Raw genomic sequence first — 26,185 nt, 5'->3', positions numbered from 1 at the left:
GGTGATGGAGCCACAAGAGCTGTCATATGGGTGGGAATTGGGTATATATTGAATTTTATTAATATCAGCGGAACTGACTTAAATGGGGCCTGCGTGTTGTGTAGTCTTGCCTTAATCTTTGTATTCATGTCCGTCAGTGTGAAAGCTAGTTGGATAAATTTCCATAAACACATGCATATGCAGCCCCACTTAAGTTGCAGCCCTTGGCATGTGTTGTGGGTACCATTGTGGCCCCTGGGGCTTCCAAAGTTGAGTACCCTTACCTATAGGAGCTATATAGATCATTCTTAAAACTAAAAAAAACCCACCTGGAGAAGTGAAAAAACAGATTGACAGAGCGAGACAAGTACCAAGACATCACTTCTTCAAGATAGGCCCAACAAAGAAAACAGAACACCACTTGCCATCACCTACAGCTGCCAACTTAAATCCCTCCAGCGCATTATCAGCAATCTATAACCTATGCTAGAAAATGACCCCTCACTCTCACAGGCCTTAGAGGACAGGCCAATCTTCGCCTACAGACAGGGCTGGATTACCCAATAGGCAGACTAAGCCCATGTTTGGGGCACCAAAAAAAAAAAAAGATTTTATGGTATAGTATTGTTTTTATTTTGAAGTAAATATGGGGGAGCACCATAATCTTTTCAGTGTTTAGGGTCTCTAAAGGCCTTAATCCGGCCCTGCCTACAGATGACCCCCTAGCCTCAAAGGCTAGATCTACACTGCCAGTTTTGCTAGCAGTAAATATGCAAATGAGGCATGGACTAGCATATTGCTGCACCTCATTTGCATAATTGATGCAAGCCATTTTTGCACAAAGGGTTTTTGCGGAAAAAAAAATTAGTGTGGACATTTTCTTTTTGCACTAAAACTCCTTTTCCCGCCAGTTCCTTATGCCCCAAAAAAGGAGGTTTACTGATCTGGCGGGAAAAGGGGTTTTTGTGCAAAAAGAAAACGTCCACACTACTTTTTTTTTTTCCACAAAAACCCTTTGCGCAAACCAAAAGACTTGCATACATTATGCAAATGAGGCATGGTGATATGCTAATCCATGCCTCATTTGCATACTTATTGCCAGCAAAACTGGCAATGTAGACGTAGCCAAACAAATTCTTACCAGTAACCGCACATGTCACATCCATCATACTCCTCCAGGAACCCACCCCTGCAATCAACTCTGGTGCCAGCTCTATCCACAAATCTATACTAGCAACATCATCACATGAACTTACCACATAAACCACCACATCAGAGGTTCATATAATTGCCCTTCCACCAATATGATCTATGCCATCAAATTCTAGCAGTGCCCCTCTGCCATATATTAGACAAACTGGACAGTCTCTACAACAAAGGATAAATGGACACAAATCAGATATTCAAAAAAGTAAGTCAGTGTCTTTCGCTGTAGTCAGTACAGTATGTTGATCTTAATGGATTGCTCACTTTCAGTCCTTTGGGTACGATGTCCATCTTAGTGCATCAAAAAAGTAACACACAGAAACCTGTCGGAACATTTTAAGTTGCCCGGGAGCTCATAAAATTATCATATTATTACAAGCCAATTTTGAAAAACAGCTTGAAAGGGAAGCTGCAAAATTTAATTTCATTTACTAGTTTGATACCAGCAATAAAGGTTTAAACAAAGATCTTAACTGGATTACCCTTTACATTCCACATCTTAATGACATAAAAAGCCAACCCTAGATACTTAAGAGTACTTAAGTACCCACTCTCTCAGCTTCATTTAACATGGACACTCTAATTGACAACTTTTCCCCATTTTTTTCCCTTCTCTTTCCCTCCGTTTCACCTATCTTTCTCTGCTATTTATTTTGCAATGTGGACCCCTTAACTCCATTCATCTGAAGAAGTGGGTTGTGCCCATGGAAGCGCATGGTATCATTTACATTTTTTGTTTAGTCTCAAAGGTGCTGCAGGACTGTTCATTGTTTAAGTATTTTCTAGCAAGTTACCTTAACTTTGCTGCTGTCTCACAGAAGATGAGGAGATCCCATCATTTCCTTTCTGAATCACTTGCAGAGACTTCCTTTAAAGTGCTGTGCTATGCAGATATATTGGATGTTTCCTTTGAAGAATGATTCTCTTGTGCCAGCAAATGAGGAACTACTTAAATATTCATGCTTAAAGAACCTTGTGAATGGCTGAAATGTACTGCAGGTTTTGTATTCAGCTGGAAAATATTTATTATAGAAGGACTTATAGAAGATATAAAATAGCTCTTTTCAGAGGGGAGGAATTAATTCTGACATAAGCAAGCAGCCTTTTAAATAAGGTGAATTAGTAGTTTTGTTTTAATGTATTGGCCCACAGAAGTTGTTGATTTGGTAAATAGTTTTATTAAACTATTGACCATAGAACGTTTAAAAAAGTAAACTAGCACTCTTTCCATAAATAGAAGTACCAGATAGCTCAGCAGGCAGCACTGTGCTAGAAACAGTGCCAGAGACCCACAAGAGTAGTTCTGTTAGTGTTTTTGTGGCCTTTAATTACAATAGTATCTGAGCAGTTTGAACAGTGAATTAATCACTTGGCTACTGTGGTGATGGGCATGGTACAAGATTCTAAATAAGACAGTAACCTCCCCTTCCACTATTCTCCCTCCCCCCGGGCCATGATGTAGGGAAATAGTCTTCCAGTGTCACAGATGGAGAAACAGAGATACAGAAAGACACTGATCTCCTGAAAATCCCAAGCTGAGACTTAGAACCCAGGCTCCCTGATTCACTCTTTTACTTTAACCACCATATGTAACATTTTTAAGGAGTGATAGACTGGGAAAATGTTTGCTTTAATAAATGTCACTTCTAGAAACTGACTGAGTTTCTATTCACTAATTTAGGGACCATGAGAGAATAGCCAGTTATTGATACTTTTGAAGGGTATACAGGAAAACAGTGCTGAAAACATGGTGGAATTGTCCCTATTTTCACATGTGATTTTAGTACAAGAAACCGCTCATCTGTTGTTCCTTTGAAGGACAGACTTCACACACGAACTTGGTGCTGTTTTGCTTCCTGTATTGAGAGCAGAAGCAGAAATTCCAGTTTAGAAAATGGAGATGATAAAAATGCAACTGATGTCAAACTTACAACATTTTAAGCTTTCTTTTGTGTGCCTCATTCTGGGCGATTGTCCCATGTATAAATGTTGTCTGGTCTGGGCCTTTAGCAGGCTGGGTCCTGTGACCAAACTGAAAGCTACTCAATTTGCCCCTCATCTGATTTCATCCCACACAGAAGAAATGCCCCACCCTGTACTGGAATGAGTTGGCCAGTTCACTCTGGAGCATCGTCTGACCTTTTAACTTTCCTTGTGTTTTGCAATACCAAGAAGCATTATTAGGCTAGTAGTTGTAATTTGCAAAGGATTACAGTGATCTATTACTGCTGTGAAATACATGTGGCTTTTCTCCTCCCTCCCCCCTTCTCAAAACATAAAAAAAGTTCTCCCAGTTTTAGCATTTGTTTTCTATATCTTTTCCATTGGTTTCAGTGTATTTTTTTCTGTGGGTTACCCCCGGTTATATCTGATACTTGAGCTCTCCAGGCCAATAGCAAATGATTTTGTAAAATTCACGGTGGATTTTTTTCCTCATAAAAATGCAGACTAAACTAGAAGTGTGGTAGGGTTTCTAATGCTCTTGTTGCTGGAATTCCAAGCAAGGGACTTAGTGATGGATGCAGCTGGGCCAAATAATCCACCATCTGTGCAATCTCCATACAATCAATGGGTTTGTTGCATGCAAATTAGTTGCAGAGAAAGGTTAGTGAGTGGGTGAGTTAATTCTTTTATTACTGTGGTCTAGGACTCTTGGAGTGGCATAGACACATGCCTTAATGCAGCTGTATGTGCATGGGTGTAATTTGTAAAGTAAAAATTACTGAGAACTTTAAAATTGGATGTTACAGACTGTGATGATTGAACTTGGTGATATTCTGAACCAAAAGAGCTTTCCACCATGCTTGGCGCAGTTTCCATTGCATCACACTAACACAACAAACATTTTAGGTTTTGGAGTAACACACAGCGTTGTTCTAGGAATCCTATTATATAGATAGCATGATCCTCTAACACAGTGATCTAGCTGCTGACATCCGTGGCAAAACTCCTGTTGGCTCAAAACGAATAGGATGGGAGCCAGTCTTTTTAAAATGTATGCAGGATTTTATAAACCGGTTAAACACTGGTTACTAATAAAAGCCAGTTTTTTAGCTGCTATCACAGTGTCAGTGGTAGAACGAAGCCAAAAAAAGGAGAGAACAAGATTTGAACACTCCATGTCTAATTCAAGTTACTATCAAGGTTTGAATATTTATCTGGCTAGTAGTGCATGATGGCAAAGTGAGGATGTTGTGTGATCTTTATAGGGCAGAGACATCAGAGAACAGTAAAAATCAGTTGAGGGTTACTTTGAGGTAACCTGGTTTGCTTTGAGCATCTACATGTCTTAAACTTGTGAATGTTTGGGGTTTGTGTTTTGTTACAGTGACCACACACTGTTAGGGGAAATTGGGGTTAATGGTAAAATCTATGCGGCCCATCTCACCTTCCCATGTTCATCTACCACCCTAATTTTATTTCTAAAATCCGTTTGAATCCCATCATCTTCTTGCTGACTGTGAACTTGACTTTGACAGCTTGCTTGAGTATTGCAGGCAGAAGCTGACAGTCCTTGGTCAATCCTTCCAAAAAGCAAAGAATAGAAAGGTTGAAGCAATTTGCTATTATACTGCCATCTATTGGTGGGCAGGTATAGTTTGTTTTGTTATACAGGCAGTCCCCGGGTTACGTACAAGATAGGGGACTATAGGTTTGTTCTTAAGTTGAATTTGTATGTAAGTCGGAACTGGCTCCAGATTCAGCCGCTGCTGCTGAAACTGACCAGGGGCTGACTACAGGAAGCTGGAGGCAGAATTGCTCTGCCCCCAGCTTCCTGGAATCAGCCACTGATCAGTTTCAACAGCGGCTGAATCTCGAGCCTGGGACAGAACAGCTGGGCTGCCAGGTAGGTCCCTGCAGGACCAACCCGGCAGCACCCCAGCTGCTCTACCCCAAGGTCCACAACAAAAGCCTGGTCTGCGGGGGGGGGGGGGGGGGGGCGCACTAGCTGCGTTCCCCCCCCCCCCCCAGCAGACCAGGGACACGGGGAGCAAAGCCGCAGCGGCGGCGGGGTGCCGCGCCTCTGAGGCTTTGTTCTGGCAAAGCCTCAGAGGCGTGGGACCCCTCCGCCTCCCCGGCTTTGCTCCGGGTGTCCCTGGTCTGCTGGAGACGGTCCCCAGGGGCACCCGGAGCAGCTTTTCTCGCCCCGGAGGTCGAGGTGGCGGGACCGCTGCACTCTGGGCGGTCCCGCTGCCTGCGAGCTCCGGGGCGAGAGAGCCCCGTTCGTAAGTAACTCGGGGACTGCCTGTATGTAGGTCAGATTTGAATGGGAAATGAAAAACACAAATGAATCACAGAAACCACCTTTATTAGGTGTCCCATCCCACATCCTCTCTCCAAATTCCAAAGAGACCTGATCTTTACTGTTGGGGTTTCGTGATCTCTGGTGTTTCCTCTTTCATATTGAGTTCTCAAACTGCCTGGAGACATCTTGCTGTATCTCTAGCACATACATGTGCGCTGCAGAGTACAAGTGGAGTGAATTGATATTTCTTTGTGTAGAAGCTTACATGGTACTGACCTGCACCTAACTGCATTCCCCTATGAAAATTAGATCTTGAATTTAATATAGAAGCCACCATAAACATTCTTAGTCCAAGTAACAGCTGTATCTATTGAAACTAGGGAACCACAGCCCTGAGATGGTGGCCAGTTCTTCCCGACAAGAACAAGTTCAGTTAGAAAGTGGATCACTTATTCAGGTGCAGTTTGAGATACAAGAGGATTTATTTGAATTTGCTGATTTAAGAGTGTGTCTTAAATGAGGTGTCTCCTTGAACATGGTAATGAGGGAGATGTGGATTCAAAGTATCACTGGGCAAATTGTGAGCCCCCAAGACACTGATCAATAGTCCAATAGCCCAGTCATGGCACGGACTTATTTGGAACCGTGAATGCATCCCTCACTTTTTTGTCTTCCAGCCCAGATCAAGACAGATGAATCTGGATTTCTGTTAATGGTACAGCATCTATGGAATGATTGGCATGTTGTTTAAAGTCTATTGTCCTTCAGTAATTATTTTTATATACCCCTTTGCAGGTGTGGCAGATCCCAGAGAACGGACTCACGCTTTCCTTGACAGAGCCTGTGGTAGTTTTAGAAGGCCATTCAAAAAGAGTTGGCATCGTTGCTTGGCATCCAACAGCACGCAATGTGCTACTCAGTGCAGGTACGATGTTTGAACATTGCGCGGGGAATGAATGACTCTTACTTACATTTCCTTTTGTACAATAGGTATTTTGGAGGGGAATTGTTGGCCCTTCCCCTGTTACCATTTACTTAAGTTCCTTTTAATCTGTGGGCTGGGCCAGTCACAATACTGCTCTTGTATTAATTACCATGGTGCTAGGCGTCCAGTCATGGACCTTTTATCTCATTCTGTACTGAGTGCTTGCCATCTCCCCTTTGTAGATATGGGACCTAGGAAATGATCTGTGGGAAACAGTTATGCTTGCTTATCAAGAAAGTCAATTTAAATACAACAACCATTTCAGGTTCAGCTATCAACAATTTACCGCAGAGGACACCTCCCCTCCCCCCAGCTTCCTGAACCTGCCCTCTCTGCAGGCTGGAGGAAAAGAAGGTGGAGCTGGGGGTTCTCTCTTGGCATGCACTTGGTCTTGGTAAAATTCTGCTTTCTGCCGGTAGGGAACCGGGGTGCCCAGATCCCTGAGGATTCACTGATCCCAGGCTGGCTTCGGCCAGGGACTGACTCTCTCCCCTGCAGCTTCCTTTCCAGTTCCTGTATATCACCAGATCAGGAAGTGCTAGCCAACTCCTGTGTCAATCATTTGCTGTACTAGAGACATTGTAAAGAGACAGGATCCCGGGAAGTCTGGGGCTTTGCCAGAAGCAGCAGCAAGTCCAAGGAATTGGACTCTTAATTCCGTTTTTAACTAGGGGGTACGTGTACCCCTGAGGGTATGCAGAGTCTTCCAGAGGAGAGGACACACCTCCTCATCTGGACGTTGGCCTGAACTAAAATGTCACCCAGTGACTTTTTTACACTGCTCTAGGTATTGTAAGTACCGTTTTTATAGCCTAATTTATTGCATAAGTCTGTGGTAGTAATGAGAAAGGAAGCAGTTTTTCAGTCGGTGTACAGTGCCACTTCTTTATTTTTATATCTGATTTTGTAATATTTAAAAAGGGCTCTAGAGGCGATCCTGGCAATTACAGACTGGTAAGTTTACCTTCAGTACCGGGCAAATTAGTTGAAACAATAGTAAAGAATAAAATTGTCAGGCATGTAAAAGAACATAATTTTGTTGGACAAAAGTCAACATGGTTTCTGTAAAGGGAAATCATGTCTTACTAATCTATTAGAGCTCTTTGAAGAGGTTAACAAACATGCGGACAAGAGGGATCCAGTAGATATAGTGTACTTGGATTTTCAGAAAGCCTTTGACAAGGTCCCTCACCAAAGGCTCTTGTGTAAATCACATTGTCATGGGATAAGAGGGAAGGTCCTTTCATGGACTGAGAACTGGTTAAAAGACAGGAAATAAAGAGTAGGAATAAATGGTAAATTTTCAGAATGGAGAAGGGTGACTAGTGGTGTCCCCCAAGGATCAGTCCTGGGACCAATCCTGTTCAACTTATTCATAAATGATCTGGAGAAAGGGGTAAGCAGTGAGGTGGTAAAGTTTGCAGATGATACTAAACTGTTTAAGATAGTCAAGACAGAAGCAGACTGTGAAGAACTTCAAAAAGATCTCACCAAACTGAGTGATTGGGCAACAAAATGGCAAATGAAATGTAATGTGGATAAGTGTAAAGTAATGCACGTTGGAAAAAATAACCCCAACTATACATACAGTATGATGGGAGCTAATTTGGCTACGACAAATCAGGAAAGAGATCTTGGAGTTATCGTGGATAGTTCTCTGAAAACTTCCACACGGTGTGCAGCAGCAGTCAAAAAGGCAAATAGTATGTTAGGAATTATTAAGAAAGGGATAGAAAATAAGACACAGAATATCTTACTGCCCCTGTATAAAACTATGGTATGCTCACAACTTGAATACTGTGTACAGATGTGGTCTCCTCACCTCTAAAAGGATATTTTGGCCTTAGTAAGGCTTCAGAAAAGGGCAACTAAAATGATTAGGGGTTTGGAATGGTTCCCATATGAAGAGAGATTAAAGCGACTGGGACTTTTCAATTTAGAAAAGAGGAGACTAAGGGGGAATATGATGGAGGTATATAAAATCAGGAGTGATGTGGAGAGGGTGAATAAAGAAAAGTTCTTTATTAGTTCCCATAATAGAAGAACTAGAGGACACCAAATGAAGTGAATGGGTAGCAGGTTTAAAACTAACAAGCGAAAGTTCTTCTTCACACAGCGTATAGTCAGCCTGTGAAACTCCTTGCCAGAGGAGGCTGTGAAGGCTAGGACTTAACAGAGTTTAAAGAGAAGCTAGATAACTTCATGGAGGTTAGGTCCATAAAAGGCTATTAGCCAGGGGATAGAAATGGTGTCCCTGGCCTCTGTTTGTCAGAGGCTGGAGAAGGATGGCAGGAGACAAATCGCTTGATCATTGTCTTCGGTCCACCCCCTCTGGGGCACCTGGTACTGGCCACTGTCAGCAGACAGACTACTCGGCTAGATGGACCTTTGGTCTGACCCAGTACGGCCATTCTTATGTAAGCAAGTTGTTTTTAAGTGAGGTGAAACATGGGGGGTACCCCCAAACAAATTGGCCTGCTGAAAGTGGTACAGTCATCTGGAAAGGCTGAGAGTCACTAACTTAATTCACTAGATGGATGCTCTAGACTTGGTGCTGTATCTTTCAGTATTGCATTCAGAGCTGTGTATCTGGCACTTCTAGCTGTTGCAGCTGCCTTGGAGGCCAGCTAGCAGGGAGGATAATAGTGTGACAATGTATATGGTAATGAAACGAATCTGGGACATGTTTTGAGTGGCCCTAGAATGAGGGTGGGAACTGGATAGATTTTGGTAGGTGAGCAGGTGGCTTATATGTCTTGAAGGCAGGAACTGGGACTGTGTGACTGTTTGGTTCAGAGTTCTTGCTTGGGTTCAGAGACTGAGAGTGGGCATCAATGAGGAAGAAAATGGCTTTTGAAAGTGCCCACCTTTACTTTTCCCCAAAGTCAGGTGTTAAGGACACCCTGGTCTTGCTTTGCTGCCCATGTACTGATTCTTAAGACACAATCACGCTGTTATTTGACAGGCACATTTGGGATATCCTGGAATCTGTAGTGCTTGGCAAGTGGGTGGTTTGCTGGGAAAGTGCTCAGCTGTTCTATCAGTGCAGTGTTTATGGTAGAGGAGGGGTACTAGGGGAAGAGGCAGATCACCTGGCTAGAAGGAGGTGGGGAAAGCAAGATGAGCACAGGGCAGATGGAAGTGAGTCAGAGGGCACAGTTTAATTAGCACCTGAGGAGAATCTAGGATTCAGAACACTTCCACCCCACCAAAGCTGGGATCTGGCCACTGGATGGCAGAAAGATCTGTACCCATGTGTGGTGAGACTTATGAAATGCTTTGTAGATGACAGGCACAATATTTGTGCTGAGTATAATTGCTTGTTTAGAACGATTGTGCTGTGTGAACATCTTCATTCCTGCAAGCCTCTTACTGCTAGCCTAGACCATTTGGGTATGAAATGAGGTCAAAATAAAGAGCTATCAGATGGATGAGCATCCAGCAGAGACAGAAAGGGATCTTGAAGAGTGTTGAGGCAGCTCTTTATTGGAAGTGTCCTGGCCAAATGTCTGGCACAAGGGAGGAAGAGCAGTGCATGGTAACCTAAGAGGCAGCTGAAATACTAAGAAGTGGCTTTTTGCTTCCTGTGTCTGTGTCTAAGAAAGGGAAAGTTTGTTAGAGGCAGTCTTGGCCCTGCTGGAACCGGTCAGCTAAGCTAAGCATAAATCTAACCACAGCAAAAAGCAAACCTTGCTGACCTTTTGCCCAGTTGACCTGTATAGTTACCGCTGCAGCAAACAGAAGTGTCCTCCAGCCCGACACCAACTCAGCAGCCACTTTCTTTTCACATCCACCTGATGGTCTTCTAATTCTGCTCATTAATTTGTATCAAATGTTCATCCCCAGCAGAGGTTCTGTGCGAATTTTTCTAAAATTGCTTTCACCTGTGAGTCCTTCCTATGCCTCTTGCATTGCAAGTGCTAGGAACAGATTGTGTTGTACTCCTCAGCAAACGCTTGCCTGGAAGCAGTAAGACCTTGTAACTTCTGTTCCTGGTCTCTGCAGGACATCCTGAATGCCACTGACCTTGAGAAATGTTCTTCTTCCCAAACACAGCTTACAGGCATCTTGAATCATGCCCAGGTGGTGAATCCTGATGGGGCCAGTTGGCTCAGTCTTGCTTTACTGATTTCTGACTTGGACACCCCCTTAAATGGGAGCAGACCTTCCGTGTGTTCTGCTCATGATGTGGCTACACAGATTGATACTGACCGTGCAAACCATGAGATGGGGAGAGGGCTCTTTGTTCTAGAGAATCTGTTTTTGATGCTAAGATATTTGCGTCTTAGTCTGTTATTATGGTTCTTCTGCTTCCACCATTAGTTCTGTTACTGCAGGCCAAATATAGGTGAAGAAGAAAAGCTTGCTGAGACTAGAATTGATTGACCTTCAAACTATCCTTGGTTTTAAACCACTCTGAACATCGTCCTGGGTGCTCTGAATGTGGGTTGACTCTAAGTTTTGGTTACTGTTCTCCTTTAGGTTGTGATAATGCAGTCATCATCTGGAATGTGGGAACAGGTGAAGCCATTATAAATCTGGATGACATGCATCTGGATATGATTTACAATGTGAGCTGGAATCACAATGGCAGTCTGATCTGTACAGCATCTAAAGACAAAAAAATCCGCGTGATTGACCCTAGGAAACAAGAAATCATTGCTGTGAGTATGCTAAAATTAGTGGCATATCAGTGCAGCAGATGCTTAGCAAAAGCATGTCCAAGAACTCAAAATTTGTGGTGAGACATTTGCAAAGCAGGGAAAATGTTAGAGAAAAGGTAACTATGCTAAAGTGCTCTGCTAAACTTTATTGGAATTGATGCTTGAATTATCAGCATGTTGGGCTCAATTTTTAAAACTGCACACCTGTGATTCACACCTAATTTTCATGCACAATTACAGTAGTACAATAGTGCTTGCAGAATTGGGTACCTGGAGATGCAGAGGTAGAGCTAGTAGCATAGCTGTCTATTCGCATGTGCTGTAGCTTACTGAATCAGCAGTTTTGTTTAATCTTGCTATTGCAATGTGTGAATCTGCTTGATAGGTAGAGCTGAAAGAAACCAGCAGTATGGATGCTGCTTCTCTTGTACTCTAGTCATTATTTTCTCACCTAAAGCATTGGGAAAAGATCTGGAGGCTGTTTCCCACATGTTCAGCTTGCTGGGGCAGTGAGTCCATGCAACTCCTATGGAATTTAGGTTAATTCACCATGAGTCAGGATTTCTGTCTAATGCTGAATGCTTTTCTCTACAAATCTATTTCAGGAGAAGGAGAAGGCCCATGAGGGAGCACGGCCTATGAGAGCCATCTTCCTCTCCGATGGCAACGTCTTCACCACTGGCTTCAGCCGCATGAGCGAACGGCAGCTCGCCCTGTGGAATCCTGTATGTGCCCATCTAGCTGCTGTACCTATGTTATAACACTGTCATCAATTAGAGGTCGAGACAACTTGCACTTATATTCCCCTTCTCCTCAGCACTCTAATCCTGCCTGTATGTGTCACAGCAGAGGACAGTACCAACCTGTATAGGCCCAAATTGTATCTGTAAAAGAAACTGGCTTTTGTATTACATCCTGGAAGGAGATCTTCTGTGTCTTTCCAAGAACAGTGGAAATGGAGTGGTAGCTAACTACTCAAAGCTGCATTTATTTTGGAACAGATCAGAATGTATGCAAAGGAGTGATATCCTAAAACAAGCTAGCCAAACCAAATGTAAATGTGACCTCAATAAAGAGCAGATCCTGTTTCGGGGGGAGGAGGGGAAAACCACGCCGAGTCCCACTGCAAAAAGGCTCTTGTCTCTTTAAGAGTCGCCAGGGGGGGAGTGCCAAGTTCTCACAGAACCCTTACTTTCGCTTTGCGGAATCCTAGTTGGGAAACACTGCCTTAGACTGTGTGATAGTGCCATGATTGTGTGTCTAATCTCTTCCTTAGTTTTGCAAGTACATGGGAGGAACTGTTAAAAATAGTTTTTAATAGCAAGCCCTTAGAAAACCAGTGTAGTCACAAATAGTGACTGTGCATCAGAGAAGTGATATTACTGTTAGTCATACCACTAAACAGTAGGCATTACAGAGGATTTAGCTAATAGCTTTACTGTTGCATTTCTGTTCTCCAGTGATATGATACAAATCTCATTTGCAGAAAAATATGGAAGAGCCGATAGCCCTGCATGAAATGGACACCAGCAACGGGATTCTGCTGCCATTCTATGACCCGGACACCAATATCATTTACTTGTGTGGCAAGGTAAAGCCCAACACCCAAAAAGAGTGAAGAGGTTGTGCAACAATTTGCTAGTGGTTGAAGGGTGTCCGTTCAGCTGGTTCATGCAATGCCAGTCATAGCGTGCAAACGCATTTCTTAAAAACCGGAGGTTGGACATTTCAACAAAATGTTGCACCACACCAGTTGTCAAGGTTGCAGATGAATCTGCAAGGATTTGTGGCTTTCAGAGCGATTATTCCAACTCCATAAATTTTGTCAAGGGTCTCCTGGAGCCTAAAATATAAGGATGCTGTCCAAACATTGTTTTTATTTTGGGAGAGTTTGCATAGACCACGCAAAGCTGTATATACAGAATATGAATTACTTGCCTTACAGCCAGACTCGCCCCTGGTGCATGTTGAACCAGGTGACCCCTCCATTAATGCTAGATAAATGCACCCACGATGGCACCTCTTTCTGCCCCTTCTAGACAGCTAAGTGTGCAGTAGAGCCAGCTTTGTTTATGGGTCAGTTACTGAAATTGTCTGTGTTGCTTCTGAAAGTGATTTGCTATTGGTGTTATGTGCTCTAAAGAGCCCAATTCTGAGCACTGCTGCTCCAGATTGTCTGCAAACAAGCAGCTAAAGATGAGGAAGATAGATGAGCAATTACAGAGAAGGGTCCATACAATCAAATGGAAGAATGTTTTCATAGTAAGTTGCTAACAAGACAGTCTCGTTTTCCATTCTTGCTATTCCTCTTGCTGCTTTAGAGACCCAACTAGAATCCCTGGACCTCATGAGGAGTAATTTATTTCTAGCTCTCCTCTCTGATATCTCTAAATCTCATTGTTGTTAGTCCAGGCAGACACACACAGGTGCAAATGCTTCCTTGTCAATGCTACATGCTGTCAGTGGCCTATAATGCAGAGTTCCTTTAAATGAAATCTTGTTTCAGCAAGAAGATTTTATGTTCCATATATTATAGTTAAATACATGGCACTTGTCAAAGTGCTGTGCAAATGAGCAATCACTTACTCTTGCTTGCAGAGAAGGCATGGGTTCTCCTTATTCAGCTGAGGAGTAAATTGAGGCAGAAGGTTAATTTTTACAGCGGGTGTTGGAGATGGAACTAGGACATGGAAGTTCTTGCTTTCCAGTCCTATGCTGAGATTACTACAGCACTTAGGTTACTAAATCCAGACTGTATCCCTTACTTGTGAGAGCCTGTTGAGATAATGAACCTTGATTACACTGGACATCTGTTTTCTGATAGCTGTGCTAATGGACACATCTGAATGCAGCAATAGACAGTTTGATAGTAACTGAGCAGGCTGAGATCAGGCCATTGGCTTGATGATCAGTGGCAGTTTCAGCTGGAGGAAATTAACTATAAAATGTGCATTTCTCATGGGGCAGTTGTTTCTGATGCTTCTGTTTTTATGTGACATTTTCTGAAGGTCAGATTGTTAGATATAGCTATTCCCTTTGCTTCCCATGTAATGGAAAAGCCATGCTCTGTGCATTTAACTTCCCTTATTGCTGTGCGTACCTGGTACACCACTGCTCCTTGCATCTCTAGTCCTGCCTCAGTCTGGCCAGATGTTCCAGTGCAGCACAATGTTCAATATTGCTATTGGGTCTGATTGCTGCAATGAGGCTAGAGACTGCTTGTATGCTGGCATGATGCATTCCTTCTCACTTCAGGGAGAAGGGTGGACAGCAGAAAACTTCATCCTGCTTTTTGTGTGAAGGACACAGTGCCTTGCTGGGAAGGTTGCTGCCACACATTCTAAGTACAGAATGCTGTAGCAAAGAGGGGAACCCTGGGTCATGGAATAGTCATTGTCCCTTTTATTATCCTTTGTTGTTCCCTGCAGGGTGACAGCAGTATTCGCTACTTTGAGATCACAGATGAATCCCCATATGTTCACTACCTCAACACCTTCAGCAGCAAAGAACCACAGAGAGGGATGGGATTCATGCCAAAGAGGGGCCTGGATGTGAACAAGTGTGAAATAGCCAGGTAACTAGAACTGCTGAGCAGCTGGAACACAGCGCCTTATCCATCAGGCCCCTACAGGACTCAGCCCACCACCACACCTTCCCTGGATGCTTTATCTTGCCCATCTTCATCCTGGCACTTGTTCTAACCCTGCAAGCTGGTGGTGGGTGCCCAGCAGCTGCCGGAACTCAAACTCCCCCCCACTGGCTCCGGAGGCCAGCATCTTAACCATCAGGCCACCGGAGACCACGCCCACCACCCCACCTTCCCCAGATGCCTGGCACTGGCTCCAGCCCTGGTAAGTTGACGGTAGGTGCCCAACAGCTCATGGGGTTGGCAGGATTCACTAGTGTCGCTGCTGATTGGGTTTAGCCCTTTTCAATTTCTGCTTTGCGTGCACATCCTGGGGCAGAGTGGCCAGGAGCATACAGTGCAAAGCAAAACAACCTCACAGAAGTTAGATATACTTGGTACGAGCTGAAGGAATTGGCAGGGCTTGAAAGTTCCATGTGGTCTGAGACAGTGATGCAAATAATGACGGATTTTGAGGCATCTCATTTGAGAGAGAGAGAGAGAGAGAGAGGAGTTTGATGTTCTGTAAGTACCGTTCGCTCATTGTTTCAACTGGTAAAACTTCTGTTAGCGATAATATGATGTGACCTGCCAGTGGACCAATGTTTGGACTGAGACTGTAACAGACTGATGAGCAATATCTGACCCAGCAAGCTGCTGGAATCAACAAGTGTGTTCCAGCTAAGCAATTCTGCTCTAGCTTGGGTCAGACATAGGCTTCCTTTACTACAAGGCTTAATAATATTAGAGAGAGATCTCTCTGTGGGTCTGGCTTTAATCTCCTTCCAGTCTATACAATGCTGCTTTATAGATTTAGATTACAAACAATTTTGGACTCTGGGAGAACAGTACAACAATCCCTTGGCTTAACCAAGAATTGCTGACATGGCTTAGAACTGAGAGTGAAAGCTATGTCAGGGAAACATCCCATAGCATCCAAGTGCTACCTACCATAATGTTTTTATTGGTGATTGACTTCTAGCTCAAACTACAAGGAGAAAAGGCCGTGTGAAATGCAGTAGCATGGTGACCATGGATACTGTCATGCAGCCTGTATTTGTACTGTGCTCATCACTATAGTCTTGCCAGCAATCTGTGAATGCTGAGAGCATCGTTGGGCCAAACTGAAGACTCCGCCTAACAATCTTGTTTCCATATGCTGTTCTCCTCACACAGGGTGCACTTCAGTTCACCTAGTAATTAAAGGTGTAAAAGCCATTAGAGCATGAAACTGGGTATTTTTTACCAGCCCTTACAAAAACTTCTTCAAGTGCTGGATGTGGTGGGGGGAAAAAATTACCCAGCTGAAACCTTTTCATCATTCTCCCTCTATAGCCTCTTCCCCCACCATTTGACCACTTGTGTCCATTTTGGTGAGCAGAGGATTCCAGACCAGCTTTCATGTGCCAACTTGCATTTGCTCCCACTAAGTTGTGCTTTTTCTTTTTGAAAGGTTCTTCAAACTTCATGAGCGGAAGTGCGAGCCCATTATCATGACTGTCCCACGAAAGGTGAGTGCTGCCTTCAGTTACATGTTGGAAGCTAGGTAGCATTTTCCAGTCCAAAGCATGTTATCGATTCATTCCTTCTGACTTCTAGTCTGACCTTTTCCAAGATGACCTATATCCTGATACGGCTGGCCCTGAAGCAGCTCTGGAAGCTGAAGAATGGTTTGAGGGGAAGAATGCGGATCCTCTTCTCATTTCTTTGAAACATGGGTACATTCCAGGCAAAAACAGGGATCTCAAGGTTGTCAAGAAGAACATATTGGACAACAAGCTTGCAGCAAACAAGAAAAGCGATCTCATTAACATCCCAAAGAAAGCAGCAGACACCTCAATTATTGTGAGTAATGTCTCAAACTGTCAAAAAGGGGCACTGGATTCTCAGGCAGGGGTGCTTTACCCTCTGAATCAATAAAAACACAAATGCCCTAGTTACACTAGGTCCATCCTTATAGTAACAGCCTACCTAACTAGCCTGGAGTTAGGATCTGGGTGCTACTAAGATAAGTGGTTTTCCAGACAAGAGGTAAATCTGAGATCACTTGTAGTTATTGAAGTACCATTTACTTTTGCAGAAGTGTGTGTTAGACCTGGTGATCTGGCCCCACATAGATGTGGGGTGGTTTACATTCCCCTCAGCCCAGTTCCCCCCTGCTCCAAGAGCTGCATTGGGAGGTATGATTTTGTGCTGTTTGGTGGTGACACTGTTTGGAATCACACTAACTGGTGTCACTAAAACTACAGCTAAACTGTAGCCTTCTTCCAGAAAAGCTTATGCAAATGAAGTGCGAAATAGACTATCACTGTGCTTCATTTGCATAATTAATTAAGGGTCGTTTTTGCATAAGAGCCATTCTTCCTCCTTTTTTCAGGAAGAATGGCTCTTGTGCAAGAGGGGGATTTTGCATAAAAAGGACCCATCTACACAGCTCCTTTTTGCGCAAAAGCCTCTTGTGCAAAAGCAGCGGCTAATTCATTATGCAAATGAAGCGAGGCGATATTCTGCTCCGCACTTAATTTGCATAAGCTTTTTTGGAAAAAGGCTACAGTGTAGCTGTAACCCAAACATCCTGTTTCCACACTGGGGGCTTGTTCCCACATGAATTTAACTTTCCTGTGTAATTCAAAGAAAGCAGCCAGTTAACAGAAGAAATTTGGATCCTAGTTCACGAGCCATCATTTTGTCTAAAACCAAACACAGAAATTCAGATAGAATAACCCCAGGCAGAGTGGGCTGCTGAGAAGGCACGTGTGAAATAGGGATGTTGGGAATAGTTTATTTTAGTAATCATGTAGCTGCAACAATTCTTCGCAGTTACACCGTTACCAAAATACTCCCCCCAGGAGCAGCAGGATACAGAAGCAGCAGCACGGGGTGGAATGCAGCTCCCTTGCGTGCTCTTCGTTTAAAACTTGGACTGGTAGATTGGGAGGCGTTGCAGTTAACTGGGACCATTCACCAATAAGCAGTCTCTTTTCGGTTAAATGGTTAGCTGACTAGCCACAAACGTACCTAGTGTGAAATACCGTGTGGTCTGGCTTTACTGGCAGACAGATGCTCTGACATTGTTTGTTATAAGAGCAGATTCAGACTGAACTGATGGGCAGTTAATAAAGGGGAATATAAACACCACTAAAAAGCAAACTCTGGCCCAGTGTACCCTTTACATTTACACTAACCCCATTAGAAATACTGCTGGTAACTGTGTAAAGAGCTTTACCGTTAGTATGTTGCCCCATGTCAAAATCTTAATTTTAGCACTCAGGCACATGATTCCCAGCCATCCCAGGTGGCTTATCTGTAAAAATCCCTTGTGTCCTGGAACGCATTTGCTTTGGACACCTCCAACTTCAGTATGCAGAGTTTTTCCTTCTGGCCAGTTCTTAATGAATTCTGATTTTGTTTTTTATTTGGTTCCAGCAAAACGAAGCCAAATTGGATGAGATCTTGAAAGAGCTTAAATCTATAAAAGACACCATCTCCAATCAAGATGAGCGCATTTCCAAGTTAGAACAGCAGATGGCAAAGATTGCTGTTTGAGAACCAAGGGAGCAGAACTTAAGCTGTTAAGCGGGAGCGGGGCTGCGGGAGGGCTGGGGGAGGCACTGCCATTCAAGAAGACATTCCATTTCAGAAGTTTGTCAAGCAACAGAGTGCAGCATTCCAATAAGACCTTTATTATTCTCCTAAATTAACTTCAGTGAAAGCCAATGATTAAAAGCCAAGCTTTTTAGAGAAAGATTTTTCTGATGTTTTAATGTGTTACATGACTTAATCAAAATTCAGTCAAAAGAATAAGTGCTACTTTTACCATTTGTTTCCAGATGTTATGAGTTTTTGAAAAAAAACTCTTCTGACTTTCAGTGTTGTGTCCAAATATCCTTTTGTAGAATTAGGGGCCAACACCACATTGTTCTTAGCCTTTTTTTTTTTTTTTTAAAGTTTCCAAAAAAAAGTTGCCTATTTTTCTTATTTGGCACTTTGCAGTATTTGCTTTTTAAATCTAAAGGTGTGTGTGTGTGTGTGTGTGTGTGTGTGTGTGTGTGTGTGTGTGTGTGTGGAGATTGGGTGTGTGTGTGGGGGGGGGGTTTATACTGTGTAGAGAACAAAATGAAACTGTTTTGTATAAATCTCCATCTTTGAGCAATCCAATCAGTTCCATTTGCAGTGCGGACAAGGCTGTTGTAGAGACCCTCCCATAAACCCATGTGAGTTTACTGCCTTTTTAACAGTTTCTCAGTCACCTTCTGCACCTACCTACAAACATGGTTGTGAGTGAAGTGATTGATGACACCACATAACTATTCTCCCCTTCTACATTCTAAAAACTGAGCTCTTTCACCAGTGTCATGCTTCCCTCATTCAGTCATCTTGTGCTTTGGATTGTTCTAGTCTTGTCAGAATAGGCATTTTGTTTTAAATATATTTTTTACACAACAGATGTTCATTTTGCTTATCAGCTAACAGAAGGTATAAGAGTGTACAGTGAAATAACTAAGATGAATGCCCAGAATTCTGATTTGCAAGCCAGTGGGACATGAGCATGTAGCCAAGTTTTTCATTGTGTCCATTCCAATTATTTGCATACTATAAATTTGTGTCAGCATTAAATGCTGCGAGAGAAGGCTCCTTTGCTCTTAAATTTGTGAACTTAAACTATTTCTGCCCCCATTTTTGAAGTGGAGATGTTCTAACTCCAATATAGCTTTCAGAGCAGCATTAAATGCAGTTAAATAAACTTTACAGTGGCGGGTCTCCAGAAATAAAACCCTTCCAGTACCCCTCAGTCTCCCTCTGTCCAAAGCCTTTGAGATCCTCAGATGAAAGACTCTGCAAGTGCATGTTAATCCAAAGCCACCCTCCTGCTTCGGGAGTGGAGTTCTGAGTGTCCAGTGACTGCCTCAGCAAAATTCATGTCTGTTTATTCTGGAGGTCTGTATTATGAAAGGGAAAGGAGTTTCGTGATGAAGGCAGCTTCCCAGATGGGCTCCAGATCAGGCTTGCAAAGGGTTTACCTGCAGTCATGAGCAGATTCAGCACCTGCAGAGGCAAAGGGTGCTAGACAGCTTTGAACTTGGGTTGAGCCCTACCCAGGCCTGGACAACTTGTCTTGGCACCAGGAAGGGTCTGAGTAAACACAAGTGTAGATAAAACCCTGTCTGTGGGCCAGAGCAGTGAACCAGCTGATATGCCTGAAATATTCTTTTCCACCAAAGGTTTGATCCTTGAATCACCTTGCTGCAGCTTTAATATATATGTGCATGTGCATACATTTGTCAGACATACACACACACGAGGCCTGCTCCCCAATTAACTGGGGAAGTGCCAGGCAAGAGGCTGCCTTTGAACCCTAAGTTTGCATTCCTCCATTGGGGATAAGGAGTGAGTGCTGAGCTTCTCTGCCAGTAGTTTAGTTCGAATTTCTCAAGTTTTCCATTTTCTTGTATTTGCATGTTCCAGACTTATGATAAAGGAGTCTCTTGTTCTGGAAGGTGTAAGTGTTTGTGACGTAATGTGAAGTTGTACCATTGGGACAGTTAAGGAAACTTTTAGCAGGTGTTGGACAACAGTTTGATGAGAGAGGACAGAAAATGCGTACAGTGTCACAGGATAAAAGTGTCATAAAACAAGCTCTGGAATATTTAAGGTGATGAACAAATGTTCCTGGCTTGTGTGTTGAAAATTGAATTTACACCCTGGACAGTTCTGGGTTATTTGAATGTTTGGTGTTTTTTGTACTGCGGTCTATGGCCAATGAGGTGATGTGGATTTTAGAAAACCAAAACCCAATTCTCTCCGTTGTAGTGATCTCCTTGCTAGTCTGTATGCGTGGCTTCGTTTGTATGCTGGGGGTCTTTGTTCTAATCTGAGGGAATGAAGTTTGAGATTTAACTGCCCAACCAACACTGGTATAAGGAAGAGTGCTGGTTTAAGGGGATGGGAGTGGGGAAAAAAAGCCCTCCTTGGTTTCTTAGTTTATAGCCTGTATTTTATTTAAATGAACTGATGATGCCTAGCCAGGCTCAAACGGAGTCAGTGCCTGAAGCTTTTTTAGCCGTGGTATCCCAGAAGAGAACCAGCGAAGTATTTGAGAAATGCGCTCTTATAGAGCGGCCATAGTATTCTGTGCATATATTTGCTTCCATTTTCAAAGATAAAATCATTGATTACAAAGTTCCATTGTCTGTTGTTTTTCTTGGATACCTTGTTGCTGTTGTGATCTGCGCTGCTCAATTCAGTTAGAACCAGGGTCAGCAACCTGAGCAGGTAGGTAGCAGCCACTGTTTAATTTCTGACCAAGGGTTAAGATTTTCCTATATTAGCACAACATACGCAGTCTAGACCTGCAGTGGGAGCCTCCAGCCCATGGGCTGTATCCAGCTTACCACATTTCCATCTGGCTCATGGCAAATCTACACGCTGTAGGCTGGAAGCCCCATTATGTCTCTGTGAGCCCTAGGTGCAAGTGAGATCCGGGAAGCTCTGTGTGCAGCCCCTGCCCCCAGCATGGGTCAGCAGCATCCATTGGCCAGGAACCTGGCCCCATCCAGCCACCTGGCCCCTCTGCCTAGGCACTGGACATAGCTAGCAGCCACTTCTGGGAGCAGTGCTGGGCCAGGGCTGGCAGGCCAGCTGCCTTTGCACCACTGCCCAGGAGCCATTTCCGATAAGTGCTGCCTGCCCAGAGCCCGCATCTTGAATCCCTTGCCCCAATGTTGAAATCCTCTCCTGCACCCTAACTTTCTCCCCGACCCCATATTCCAACCGCTTCCCTAGCCCCTTTCCACACTTTGAAACCCTCATTTCTGCTCTCTCAGTGCTCCCCCCAGGGTTGTGTGGGGCTTATGACTGTTTTAATGTGGGTCAGTAGCCCCTTATAGGAAAAAGGTTCCACGCCTGTGATCTAGCCACACAAAATAGGGTGAATCTTTCAAAAATGTCTGAGTTCCATCTTTCAAAGTGACACAGGCACTTAAGTTCTGTTGACCTGCAATGGGACTTAGCCATATTTGGAAATTTTCTTTGCTGCCATTTATCAGAGAATCATTCCCTTTCCTTAGTTTGACATGCATGGAAACCAGCTCAGAACTCATGGACTTTTTGCTGACTTTTCAGTCACTTCAAACTTTCCTTTTTTCTGAGCAGGCTGCAAAGGCCTTTCGTTTCTCACCAACTTCCAGCTTTGCCGAATGGAAACTGCTCAAGGTGCCTTGCTTTCCTGTATCTTCTGTATGGAGGTGGCTGAAGAGCAAATAATGGAGCTTGGAGTTGTGCCCCTCCAGCTTGAATCCAAACCAGAGCAGCAGAGACGGAAAACTGTACCCGTCCCACAGCTGCTTAGAGGCTTTTGTGAAATGGCTTGTTTCCCAATCCAGTTCCTAGTAGAAAACTAATGTGTGTACCACACAGTCTGCAAGTGCACCCCCTGACAGCGTACAGCCCAGGCACACTCCCCTGGCTTTCCAGAGAAGACACTACAGTAGAGACACATTGGCGTTCTTACACTGTGCACATTTTGTCAGCAGTGTCGTGCTTTCTAGGCTGCCACTACACCAGCGCCTTTCGATACTTTATCAAAGGAAAATTAAAACAATTGTGCTGCTCCTTGCTAGCAGTTACTCTGGGAATAAGACGACATGTAAAATTCTTCCCTCATGGAGTCGGTCTTCCTTCAATTTCTTTGTGCCTGACTTGGCTCAGTGCCTCCATTTGCAGTGTGATGGCCAGGCAGAGAATCTGCAGAGCCTGGCCACTCTGCTGTGTGATTTCCTGCAGGGGGCATCTTACCATCTGCAGCTATTGAGAAGCTGCCCAGCTTGGAGGACTTGGGGCAAGAGGCTGTTTGTTCTAAACTCTTCTAACTTCTTACCAGTCCCTTTCATGCCTCAAAACTGGCTGGAGACAAATCAAAGGTGATTGATTCTGTAATTTCACTAGTGAATACTGTTTTACAGGCTTTACAAATAGGTGGATTTAAGTTATACAGCCACATGTCAGAGTCCTATGTGGTCAAGTGACACTCAGCTCCTTCCTTCCCACTCTTGGGGAGGTACCCCTGTGCTGCTCCTCAGCATTCTGCCAGCTGTGCTGGGGAAAGCTCTGTCAGTCTCCCTGCTCCAGCTGAGATTTTAGTATCCAGTCAAAGTTGGCAAAGTTTCTCCATTTGTGCCAGTGGGCCTGGCATTCCCCCCTCCCCCTCACACACACACCCAACCAGGCAATTTCACTTAGCTCAGCTGTCATCTTCCTCAAGGTTCAGCTGCAAATTTCAGTTTTTCCATGTGGCAGTTCCCTACTGAAAGGGGAAACCGGGTTGCATGAGAGGGTGGGATCCATTGAAACCTGAATGCTACTACTTCTCCATTCATCTGAAGAAGTGTGCTGTGCCCATGGAAGCTCATGACGCCATGTGTTAGTCTCTAAGGTGCTGCAGGACCATTCGTTGCATGCTACAGTTGTGTCTTTCCCCGTGTCACTCTGCAGAGCTCCACTGATGCCTTGGAACGATTTATAAGACTTACTGTGCCGAGAGATGGAAGAAACGGCTCTCCTTTAACAGGAACAGAATCTATGCCGATGGGCTTAGCTCTCCTGTCCCTGGGCCCTGCTGAAGTGCAGTGCCTCCGTTCTCTTCTGACTATTCATCGCCACTGAGCAAAGTTCACTTGTAGCAAAACCTATTTTGGAAGCATGGGTCTTTAGGAAACTTTCTAGGGAGTGTAACCGTGTACTCCGTTAACCCTGGAGCCTGGGCACACTGGTTAATGTTCACCGTTACATGCAGGTTCCCAGTGAGCATGGAGAGACAGCTTAAAAGCCATCTCCCCACGTGCACTGGCTCCTGGGCAGCTACCTGCTCCATGTATGGAAAAGCTGAAATTTTCAGTGGTCACACAATTATTTTAACCCATTTGAACATTCCTAACTCTCCATGGGTCCCAGGAGCACTCCTGTGGATCTGGTATGTTTCAGGTGTGGGTTGCATATTACAGTGAAGCGCTTACAGTGAAGCTGCTCAAATTCGGTGGTGATAGGGATAGTACAACTGCCATGATGGGCAGATGGACTTTGCCTATCACAGGTGTGACTTGAACGGTTAAATTATATGATCAGTATGACTCCTCTGAACAGACCGTTATAAATACCGAATGTGCCAGGAATGAGAGTGGGAGTAGCCAGCCCACTGTGATTTCCCCCCTTTTCCTCCTCTTTGTGTGCAGGAGGGGAAGAGGCTGGGAGGGAAAGCAGAGTTCACTTTGGATGTGACGACCCCTTCACTGGAGTAAGCAGCATGGAGTGTTCCATGTACACAGTCCCACCGTAATACTTACTGCTGGCTGAGGTGGATTGGTGAGGTCTTCCAAAGGCGGAAGGTTAATGTGTGTGAGGAGAAAGCAGAACAGAATCAGCCTACGCTGTTTTTTTGTTACATAGCGCCAGGATGTGCTGTGCTGTCAACTACCCATTTCCCAATTTAAATCTGTGTTGAAGTTTATCACAGGAAGAAGAGAAACCAGGCAATATGAAAGTTCAAGGCTGGGTTTGGAAGTGGTGAGGCTGAGTCCCCTTGTCAGCTATGAAAAGCTAGGCTGAAAGGAAAAGCCTACAACTGGGAGCCGATTGTGTATTTTCACGATGCAGCTGCCATTTAGCAAGCACACTGGCCCTCACTGCTGGCTTTGTTCTCTGAGGGCTGTGGAATTTACAGTAAGTTTCAGCAATGCATTTCACAACTGTGTCTTCGAGCACTTCCTGCATTCTGATACCCTGAGTTAGCCTTGTGTTGCTGCTGGCTCCTAAAGGCTGGTGTCCCTTCTGGGTCAGAGAACAAAGCACCAGAGACATATGGCGCTTTGTTAACCTGGAGACTTGCTCCTCCTCTGTGCAGAACCCCAAATACTCTAAAGCAGATGCGTGCCCTCTTTCATGGGGGCAGCTGTTCCCCAGGAGCTTGGCCTCTGCACAGCTGTGCCATATCTGGCAGTCTCAAGTTTCACACTAAGCACATTCTGGGTGGATGTAAGGAATTTAGAAACCAACGGGAAATCTGTTCCCGGCTAAGTGCCAGAGCAGGCTGCATCCTGCTGTTTTGGTTTGCTGGTTTAAAATAGGGAGCTAAGCGTCCAGACTCCTGGGTTCCATTTCAGACTGTGACACAGACTGTGTCACATGGGGCACTTAATATCCACGTGAAAGATGTAGGCGAAGTCTCCGGCATGGAAGCTCTGAGAATGCCGGCAGAGGGTGTTGAGCTAGACAAGGGGGAGAGGTGGTAGAAAGGCAGAGTTATTGTAAGAAAATTGGCATGTGGAGAGGCCACTCAGGAAGAACTAAATTCATAGGCATGTAGGGCTGGAAATGACCTTGAAGTCACATCCAGTCCCTCGGCAAGATCACAGAAATCTAGACCGGTCCTGACGAGCTTGTTCAGCCTGTTCTTAAACACTTCCATTGACAGCAACTCCACAACCTCTCCTGGAAGCATGGTCCAGAATTTAGCTAGCTAGTCTCAGAGCACATCTTCATTTGCTGCGGTGGAGATTGATGTTCTGGTGTTCGATTTAGTGGGTCTAGCATAGACCCATAAATCGAAGGCTGAGGGCAGCCTGACTTGACAGTAACGAGGAGTAAGGGAAGCCTCCCTCTGTGAAAACAGCCCAAGCTCAGCTTAAGGTAAGCCAACTACTACAGCTATGTATTTTACATAGCAGGAATTGCGTACCTTACACCAGCCTTCCAGGTCTACTGTAGACTAAGGATGTTAAGGCCTAGTTGACTATCCGATAAGCAAAAGCTTATCGGATAGTCAAGTCGACTAGTTGTTCCCCCCCCCCCCGCCTCCTTTTCTGCATCTATCAGATAGAGGCAGCAAAGGGGGGGGGAGGAGTACTTCAAAGCGGCAGCGCTACACAGAGCCCATTAAGGGCTCCATGAGGCGCTACCACTTTGAAATGCCATGGCAGCCTTTTTCCTAATATCTAACCTAAATCTCTCATTTCACATGAAATCCTACCTTCAGAGGACATGGAGCACAGTAGATCCCCATCCTCTTTTAAAAGCCTTTAACATAATTGAAGAGTGTTCTCAGGTCCCTCCTCCGTCTACTTTCTTCAAGACTAAACCAGCCCAGGGCAGGCTTTCTAAACCTTTCATCATTTTTGTTGCTCTCCTGAGAGTGCTCTCCAGTTTGTCCATGTTTTTCCTGAAGTCTGGGGCTTAGAATTAGGTGTGGTACTGCCAACCCACCAGAGCCAAGAAGAATGGAATAGTTACATGTCTAACATACAGCATTCCTGTCCATGCACCTCAGAATGACATCTGCCTGTTCCACCGCTGCATCACGTTACAATTCCATTTGCAAACCAGTATCTCCTTCAGGCTCTTTTCAGCAGAACACCCACCCACCCGAATATTCCCTAGTTTGTAGTTGTGCGACTGATTTTTTCCTTCTTTGCACTTGCCTTCATTAAATT

The 26,185-nt window shown here is 44.3% G+C and overlaps 1 protein-coding gene across 5 annotated transcripts in view; it reads left to right on the top strand.

The window, feature by feature from the left end:
- CORO1C (coronin 1C) overlaps positions 1-20,885 on the top strand; it is a 99,302-nt gene extending 78,417 nt beyond the window's left edge. For all 5 annotated transcript variants that reach the window (XM_006112594.5, XM_006112595.5, XM_075898777.2 and 2 more), the window contains exons 4-11: positions 6,227-6,356; positions 10,899-11,080; positions 11,686-11,805; positions 12,567-12,671; positions 14,509-14,654; positions 16,159-16,216; positions 16,305-16,550; positions 18,132-20,885. In XM_006112594.5, coding sequence (XP_006112656.5) covers positions 6,227-6,356; positions 10,899-11,080; positions 11,686-11,805; positions 12,567-12,671; positions 14,509-14,654; positions 16,159-16,216; positions 16,305-16,550; positions 18,132-18,251 — 1,107 coding nt within the window. In that variant the 3' untranslated portion in view covers positions 18,252-20,885. The remainder of the gene's footprint in view (positions 1-6,226; positions 6,357-10,898; positions 11,081-11,685; positions 11,806-12,566; positions 12,672-14,508; positions 14,655-16,158; positions 16,217-16,304; positions 16,551-18,131) is intronic.
- The last annotated feature ends 5,300 nt before the right edge of the window (positions 20,886-26,185 follow it).

Source organism: Pelodiscus sinensis, chromosome Z (genome assembly GCF_052426305.1).
Source record: "Pelodiscus sinensis isolate ZL-2025 chromosome Z, ASM5242630v1, whole genome shotgun sequence".
NCBI classification, from domain to species: domain Eukaryota; kingdom Metazoa; phylum Chordata; order Testudines; family Trionychidae; genus Pelodiscus; species Pelodiscus sinensis.
This window is presented reverse-complemented; position numbering and strand designations above follow the sequence as displayed.